General features: G+C 41.6%; 1 protein-coding gene across 1 annotated transcript in view; it reads right to left on the bottom strand.

Moving 5' to 3' along the window:
* The window catches only part of EXT1 (exostosin glycosyltransferase 1), a 370781-nt gene that overhangs the window by 43307 nt on the left and 317775 nt on the right, over positions 1-9699 (bottom strand). The window contains exons 2-3 of the mRNA XM_007946852.1: positions 6180-6273; positions 4423-4530 (exon numbers count right to left, since the gene is read on the bottom strand). Coding sequence (XP_007945043.1) covers positions 4423-4530; positions 6180-6273 — 202 coding nt within the window. The remainder of the gene's footprint in view (positions 1-4422; positions 4531-6179; positions 6274-9699) is intronic.

Genomic DNA, 9699 nt, shown 5'->3' with positions numbered 1-9699 from the left:
AGAGAGAGAGAGAGAGAGAGAGACCCCGAGAGAGTGTATTTTATATGTATAATATATGTATTAGATGTATATTTTTATATAAATAATATACATTATATGCTATAATATATATTACTGTTCTGTTTCTTTAGAGACTCTTAAGGCATTGGTCTTATTACTTCAGTTACCAAGTATAACACATTCCACTCATGTGTGTATATGATACAAGTGTCTGACAGCACTCTGCAGAGAGGAAACCCTTGTTCTAGAAGATAATTCCAATTGACTGCAGAGACAGAGTTACAAGTTTTAATGGCATTTGGCTATTGGTGATTAATCTGCTTGTCCTGAGAGACAGGTATGGGAAGTTGATAAATTAATTCCAATTTGGCCAGATTGTTTTGGAAGTTGCAGAACTCAGTGAAGTCTTAATAAAAGGTCATGTTGGTAACGAAACTAATGGACTCTACAAAAATAGATATAGGAAGGCAACTTGAGGCTCTCTTGGTGACACGGTGACAAGAATATATGCAAATAAAAACATCCGAGCTGTTCTACAACAGGAAATGAAAAATTGTAACACAACAAAAACATTTCCCAGAGCAGACATTCGGGCTCGGTGCCAGCTCTTTAAAACTATTGTTAATGACAGTGCAGTCGCTGTGCAATATGGAGGCAGCTGTGCAAAACCAGACTATAGATGAGAGGAAAACTACAAGAACGTTCAGGGAGCGGGTAATGACAAATACAGTCATCAGACCTGCAAGTCAAAAAGTTGCTTCAAAAGGTGAAATATGAGCCCACTTTGGTGAAATGTTAGAAAGAGGTCACACAATTAACGGGTCTTCAAATGTTCTCCTAAAGACAAACTCCCAACATGTTCCTTTCAAATCTGTGGGAGTGTTGGTATACAGGGGAGAAGTTATAGCTGAGATTGCACAAAAAGAGTAAAAAGACGACGAACAGGCTGGGAAAAAATTTTGGTGGTGACATATCTGGTAATAGTCTAAATTCTAAAATATGTAGAAAACCTCACCACCTCAACAACAAAAAGACAAGCCAATCAAAAAACAGGTAAAAGCCATGAAAACATAACTCAACAAAGAGGACAGGCAGGTAGCTAGCAAACACATGAAGAGATGTTCAGGATCATGAGTCATTAGACAGATGAAATCAAAACCACAAGGAGATGTCATCTGATGTCTGCAAAAATGGCACTGATCAAGAAACCAGAAACCAACAAATGCTGGCAAGTGGTATGGAGATTGAACTTTTATGCACTACTGGAGGACTGTAAAATGGTACAACCACTATAAAAAAAAATCCACTCCCATCGAATCAATTCTGATTCATAGCAAGCCCCATTGGGTCTCTGAGGCTGTAAATCTTTATGGAAGTAGATTGCCCCATCTTCCTTTCATGGAGTGGTTAGTGGGCTTGAACCACTGACCTTCTGGTTAGCAGCCAAAGGCCCTATCGACTACACCACCAGAGCTCCTTAAAAACAGTGCGCTCTTCCTCAAACAGCTAGAAATAGAAATACCATACAAACCAACAACCCCACTCTTAGGTATATATTCCAGAGAAATAAAAGCAGTGATATGAATGGACATATGCACTCCCATGTTCACTGCAGCATTATTCACAATAGCAAAAAGATAGAAATAACCTAAGTGTCCATCAGTGGATGAGTGGATAATGAAACTGTGGTACGGCCATACAATGGGATATTATGCAATGATAAAGAATAATGATGAGTCTGTGAAATATCATATGGGTGAATCTGAAGACATTATGCCGAGTGAAGTAAGTTAATCACAAAAGGACAACTACTGTATAATACCACTTTTAGGTACGTGAGAATAAAGGCCAACGGTGGTAATTACTAAGGAGCTCTGGCGGCATAGTGCCTAGGGCATTTGACTGCTAACCAGAAGGTTGGAGGTTCAAACCCACCAGCCACTCTGTGGAAGGCAGACTGAGCAATCTACTTCCATAAAGATTTACTGCCTCAGAAACCCAAAGGGGGTTGCTATGAGTTGGAATCGACTCAACAGCAGTGAGTTGTTTTTTTTTTTCCTCCCAGTGGTAATTATTATACCATATATAATTGTGCAACAACCATAATAACCACCAAAAGTTTATGAGAGGTTATATAGGTAGATAAGTATGTTATCTAGATGGGCGAAGGTATATGGGAGGGCATGTGAGTGCATATATGGTTATAGTTATGGGTATATATATATACATACTTGTATGTGCTGCATATATATTCATATATGTAAGAGAACACATAGAGGGCACAGCTATGGAAACTTCTTAGACATATCCAAACACCCTGCAAGACTGAGTTACTGGGCACAAAGGCGAAGGACCATCATCTCAGGGGATACCTAGGTCAATGGGCATAACACAGTTCATAAAGATAATGGCCTACATCCTATTGTGACAAGTAGCATCTAGAGTCTTAAAAGATTGTGAGCATCCATCTAAGATACAAATACTGGTCTCCTCCCATCATCTAGAGCAAAGGAGAGGGAAGGAAACCAACGACTCAAGGAAGCATTAGTCTATTAATGACCCACACAAACCACAGCCTCTTCTAGCCTGGACCAAAGAACGACACAGTCCTGGCTGCCACTACTGACCATTTGGGGCAGGGACATAAGTTAGAATGGCAGAAATATGTAGAACAAAATTCAAATTCACAAAAACGACCAGACTTTCTCGAATGACAGAGACTGGAGGAACCCCAAGATTCTCTTTTAACCTGGAACTGGAGCTACTCTTGGAGGTCACCTTTCAACCAAATTAATAGATTGGCCTACAGAATCAACAAATGTGCAACATCTGCCCAAAAGCAAAGATGAGAAGACAGAGAGGGACAGGGAACTGAAGGGATGGAAAGGCGGAAGCCAAGTTTGAAATGCGGAGTGTGCTGACACATTTTGGGGACAGCAACGGATGTCACAGAACAATCTGTTTATGAATTGTTGAATGGCAAACTAATTTGCTGTGTAAACTAGTTAAAATGTTAAAAAAAAAAAAAATTGCAGCTGGTGATTTTTATTCCCTTTGTGTCCTAAGCTGCTTTATTGGGCATCCATTATTAAAAATAAATAAATATGGTACATGTTTTGCTGGGTATATTCTTAACAACAAAATAAATAAATAAAAGTTAAAAACAAATATACGAAAGGAAGGAAAAGAGAAACATGGAAAGAAGAATTACAATGTAACTTTTGCTGGGGCTCTCATGACTAAATGTTTCAGGCATATATCATCTCAGTGTAGGGTAGACGCCTAAGTACTTCTGTAACAATTTCCTAAAAGTACCATAATGGGGAATGACGGCCATAATGGGGCCTTTTCATGAAACTCTGGATCCCTATCTCAGTGAACACCTAAGAAACCAGGTTGATTTCGGGCAGTGTGAGTTATCCCAAATGAGCAGACTCCACCAGGTCATCTACTCTTCTTTTGTTTCTGAAGTTCGAGGGGCCACGGAGATCAGAGAGCTGCCATTTCTAGACAGAAGGAATGTTCTAGAAGCTGTGGTCAGCTTAACTCACCTAACTCACAGCCCTCTCAGTTACAGATATTTCCCCAGTTACTTAGGGAGACTACTGTGTGACTTTACCACCAGCTACCATGCTGGTCAGCAGCATAAAAGTAGAATCAACAGCAGTTAGAAAGTCAAGTTTCTGGATATTGAAAAACAGGATAGACGTTTCAAAGAACCATTCTATAAATATTTGTGGTAGATTCAAAGACTGAAAAAAAAGTTCTCAATGCCATGAAAAAAACATTAAAATCTCTATAATAAAGGAAAGCATATGGCCATCAATGCTGAACCTAAAACTTTATTGCATAAAGGGGCTTTTGTGGTCCTTAATGACTATCACCACCCTGAGATTTCTCTGTGAGTGTTGTATCCCCCTCCCTGGGCAGCTCTTCAGTACAGACTTCTACTAGGGGCCGCTCTTTGAAATATGCATCCTAATGGTAACATACACCCAGGCGGGACCATTTAAGCAATGACAACATTGATTATAAGACTCAACCTGAGAGACCACTCTCTTTCTGAAAATTACTCTGAAAGCAAATAAAAAAAAAGGGGTACAAAGCTCTTTGGCATCATTTCTGAAAATTCTAGTTACTGAAAGAGGTGGGTATTTACCTCTGCAAACCATGAAAAGAACGTATTTTGGTTTTTAACCAGCAGCTTCTTATCAGAATATATTCCCCAGACCTGCACAAGCTTCTGTGTTGAAAAGTGAACAATGTCATATTAAATGACTTCATATTCACCATGACACGGGCAATTTTCTCATGATAAAATTTCTTTTATGGAGCTGACCTTTTGGATTCATCTTCTTTGAAAGTTTGGATGGGGCAGCAATAACCCAACTCATCTGTTGAAGGCCACAGCCCCTTCCTTACCTGTAATAACAATCTCTCATCGCCTATGACGGCAGCTTGGTTCCAATTAATCACTTCAGAGAATGGCAACTCCCATCCATTGCTGAGCATCACAGGGACACAGGCAGCCTAGGGAGAGAAGGGGCCTCCGTGAGTCTCAGCAAGAAGACAGAAAAACCATTTCAATGAGGGCAAAATCAGGACAAATTCAACTACTTGCATTGCTAACACTGTAGAGACCCCAGACTGCTCAGGCCAGAAAAGTGAGCCTTCCTGAGTTAACAAAACACGTGAAGGCTGTATGTCTCCAGCTTAGATTTCAATATTTGCAAGTCTTGCTCTAGAAAGCTAAAATCTATTTCTATTCTAGAGCATGGTTTGGCTGACCTTACCTCCATGGAGATGATTGGCCTTGCTGGAGAAGTTGTATAGATGTAACAAAATATTTCACCACCAAAATACTAGCATGAAACCAACCTTGAATATAAATGGTCTTGTCAGTGTAACTTCCACCAGCCCATGTGCAAAGTGGTTTATTCCAAGGTCATAGGCAACAAAGAGTAGAATGAGGCTTGGCATTCCTGATCTGTGGACTTAATTATTACAGGAGTTCACCTTGCCCTGGCTCTGTAATACACCCGTACTGGACCTTGCCCCCTTTGGGTGGAGAGGTCCAAACTACGGTGGTACCAATTTACTATCTATACAGTGATCTGGCAGCCAAGAAACATCAGGATAATGACAAAATCTTGCTTCCAAATAACTCCTAATCCCAACCAGAGAATGGTTTGCTCAGTGCAACATCCCAGGAGACTATAAGAACATTAGTGGCCGTATGCTTCACAGAGCACACAGAACACATCAGAAAAGACTTTCAAGAGAAGAAGCCCTTCTGCTGAAGGGCATGACAGAGTGATTTGCAGTTAGGAGACAGGGACAGGAACTTATGAAGTGGTGCTACAGAAGCACAGATTCTAGCAAGTCACAGACAGAAGAGGAAAGAAAACAGCAGCAAGGGGCAAGGAATAGAGGGTGAGAGAGATTGAGAGCATATTCACTTCTGCTGATCAAGGAAGGCTGGCTGACACTTTCCATGGTAACCACGGACCACTTTCTTGGCAGCAGAAGGCATTGAGAAGAGGGAGGTTAATGAGAGGAAAGACCTCTGCAGCTGGAGGCAGGGATCAATGAGCTGCAGAGTCTCAGGATAGCTGGGCCAAGGCAGCACCACCCCGATAGGTATCAGTCTCAGAATGTAGCGGAACCGAGTGCTGGCCAAGAAAGGAACCCAACAGATCATCCTGCTGTGGAGAAGCACCAGCAATGAACCATTTTCATTGCTCTTGGCATTGGCCTCCAGGAAAATGTCAAGACTTCTATAGGGAGTCCAGCTAGACTCTCTGGCAGACCAGACTGCAAACAGATCTACCCTCTGTTTGCAGCCAGTGACCAGGAAACCCCAGAAGCCGACTGTCAAGCCTTTCTTCCAAGGTGCTCCAGGTAGACTGAACCTCCAACCTTTTAGTCAGTAGCCAAGCACTTAACCATTTGTGCCACCCAAGAACTCCTCATGTCCAAAGGCATCTACTCCATCTACTCCATCTATGACATACTTTAAAAAAAAAAAAAAGGTTCTCAGACTTTCTTGGGAAAACAGACTTCAGGTCCTGAAGGAAGCCACACCTGCTTAGATATCACAGGAGAGTTGACAAGGTGATGTCCACTCAGCTGGACTCCAATCCTCAGCCCAATCCTGGGGAAGTTTCAAGGTCTCTTACCTGCAGAGCCTCCAGGAACCTGAAGGATCCAAGCCTGCGACCACGAGGAACCAGACAGAAAGTGGCATTGTGCAGCATTTCCCGATAATCATACCTAGAATGAGAGGAGGAGCAATCAGAAAATGGAGACCCCATAGGCATGGAGACGACTAGCTGAATAAACACCTGGAATGCCCACCTGTGTGAAATTACCCACAGCCAATCAGGGTAGCCACTGAGCCAGCAGCTCGGGGGAGGGGTTTTGTTGCATGAAGGACAACAAATGTGAAATGTCAGGCTGGACACAGCAATCAGGGTCCGTTTTGCAAACAGTACATAAAAGGACAAGTCTGACGGTCCCTATAAACAATTTGACTTACCTAGCCTCTGCTTCTGAGATCATGGTTTCCTGCCATGAATGAAATATTTTGCCCCTAAGCTTAAAGAAGGGACAAAAACAAAACTTCACTGCTAGTTTGTCTCTTTCGCTATATAATGCCATCCCAGTCTGCAAAACTAAGACTGCTCTTGATTCCCACCTCCTAAAACCATGCTATTAAAAACTATCCAGGAAAGCCGCATTTCAAGCACACATTTGTTTTCTCCCCCAAGCTGGAGTTTCTACATATAACCAAGAACATTCAGTTACCCCAGACAAATATCCGTGTGTAAGAATGGTTGACATGATGTATAGGGCAAAAAGGAGCTGAGCTAGAAGGAAGCCAGCCTACGAAATGGGGACAGAGAAGTAATGAGGAAAATGACAAAACAGTCAAGGATTCAGGAAGCTGGACCTCAGGGAGAGGGTTGTTTCCTTTGTGCAGATACCATTTGTTGCTTGTTCGTTTTTGTTTTTTGTTTCTTTGCACTTGAAAAAGAATGAAGAACATGACATGGATGTCCACTGTTCAGGAAAAAGGGACAGGATTTCATTTTGTCTAGAGCTGTCACTTTAAAAGTGCTTACCACAAACATATTTGTAAACACTCAGTTTCAAGTTCATTTTGAGTTTAAGAAAACTGGGGAAACTAGAGATGGCTCACGTCCTGTGAAGGCCCAGAATCTCAGAGCCAAGATGAAATCACTCTCATTTTTCAAGAGCTTCCCATGCTCGGCAGACAGGTGTGACTGTGACAGTAGCATATGTCGCCAGCATTTTCTAACTCTAATAGTCTAATTTAATCATAGCCTGAAGGTATTGGATTCTTCCTTCCTCTTTTTGGGATATTGTTATATACATTTATATATTTTAAAGTCCACATCTATTTTTATATTCTTATACAAAGTAGGCATATGGGAGTAAGCCAATTTTCAATTATAAACCTGTCATTAAGAAGAGACATCATGCAAAGGACCATTTGCTTAAACAAGCGTGTACAACTAATTTGCACAAGAAAAGGTCACCGTGAATGGATTAAGATTATCTCCACTGAGAGTAAAATAAAAACCCCCGCTGCCTTAATTAAACTGCAAAATAGACTTCAAAGTAGAAAAGATTTTTTAAGAGGGCACAAATTTAGCTTAAAAAAAGATACTAAATTATTATGGTAATGGTTTCTCCTTTCCTCACCAAATATACAATGATAATTGACAAGTATCTTCAAGTCCCACTGCTGATAATGTCTGAATTGCTACCTAAGGAACATACACACACATACACACACACACAAAGGTATGTGTGAAGTTAAACTGATTACATATATGTGTTACAGATACATATAGAATCTATCTATTCTCTCTCTCTCTCTCTCTCTATACACACACACACACACACACACACGTATATATATATATAGAGAATCAGTTTAAACTTCACACATACATTTGTGTGTTTGTGTGTGTGTGTGTTTCCTTAGGTAGCAATTCAGACATTATCAACAGTTGGACTTGAAGATACTTGTCAATTATCATTGTACGTATCATGAGGAAAGGAGAAACCAAAGTTCAAATATACTTCAGACTACCAAAACCAAACCAAACCAACTGCTGGTGAGTTGATTCCAATTCACAGATAACCCACAGAACAGGGTAGAACTGCCCTGTAGAGTTTCCAAGGCTGTAAATCTTTACAGAAAGCAGACTGCCTCATCTTTCTCTTGCAGAGCGAGCTGGTGGGTTCAACCACTGAACCTGCCAATCTCAGCCAAGCGCTTTAACCACAGTACCACCAGGGTTCTTCCTTCACATGACAGGAAGGTTTAATAATGCTCAAAATAGAAACCCCTGAGGGACCAGCAAGAAGGTCCTACATCCTCATCATCTGGCTGGTAAAAATGTAAAACCTTATTAATGTTCTGGACTGGAACAAGTTTCAAAGTTGCCAGCTGCAGAATTTACTTTAGGGAAGGAGTGGGAGTGGGAGGAGGGCTGGAAATCCTACAGGAAAAATTCAAATGACAGTTCTACCAGGGTGCTGATTCTTCAGGGATTGTATAGAAGGATTATTTGCTGACACAGTGAAGAAAGCTTCCGTGGCAAACCCTGTGTTCACCTATGTTAACAGGTAACACGAGATATGGGATGAGCACCTTCAGGAGTCTGGGGCCACTGTGAGACTACAGACAACCACAGGACCTCTCCGAAGCTCAGTTTCCTCATTGGCAAAATGAGCTGGCTGGGCTAGATGACTAAAGACTCCATTTTCACATTGTCTTATTCTTTCGTGTTATAGTTAGGTAAGAATGAAAAATAGCCGCTGCTGAGAGTATTCCACTGTTTCAAAGGTTACCATGACCATTATATGTATACGTGTTATACCGATCTGCTCACAACACATGTCTAACATAGGTGCATGCATATATAAACACACAAGGATACCTACAGAGCATACACATTTATAACTTAGAGCAATGATTTTCATTTGGACTTGTCATCATGCCCAAGCCTCTCTCTTCTCTTCTCTGTAGGAAGTGAGCCTACAAATTAGCAGTATATTAGAAATGAAGGGGTAGTGATGTCCCACAAGTAGGACAAACAAGTGGTTCCAGCAGGACCCATATATGTGTTGGTAGCCTCCCCCCGGGCCCTGCTGTGAAGCCTCCTCTCCATTTTGATGCTCTTGCATGCCCACAGCTACCTCCTTCTAGATGCTTAAATGCATTCATTTATTCAGTGCTCAGGAAAATGCTCTGTTCCAGCCACCGTTCCAGTCCTGCAGACATAGCACACAGCCGACAAGGTCCTGGTCTGATAGCTAGACCCCTGGAAGAATCATCTGATAACTGAAATGCTGAAGAGAACTTCAAGTCTGAAATCTCCTGGGAGTATCTGCATTTTAGGGAATCTGTGGGGGGTGGAAAAGGAGCCCTGGTGGCACAACAGTTGAGTGGTTGGTTGCTAACCGAAAACTGGGCAGTTTGAACCCATGCAATGGCTCCTTGGGAGAAGAGACCTGCTGATCTGCTCCCACAAAAACAAAACAAACAACAAAAGCCCACTGCCAAAGAGTTGATTCCGACACACGGCAACCCTGTAGAACAAAGAAGAACTGCCCTCATAGGGTTTCCAAGGCTGTAAATTTTTACAGAAGCAGATTGCCTCA

Source organism: Orycteropus afer, unplaced genomic scaffold (genome assembly GCF_000298275.1).
Source record: "Orycteropus afer afer isolate SDZICR_OR568_19922 unplaced genomic scaffold, OryAfe1.0 scaffold00173, whole genome shotgun sequence".
NCBI classification, from domain to species: domain Eukaryota; kingdom Metazoa; phylum Chordata; class Mammalia; order Tubulidentata; family Orycteropodidae; genus Orycteropus; species Orycteropus afer.
Note: the sequence above shows the minus strand (reverse complement) of the source record. Positions and strands in the feature narration are given on the sequence as shown.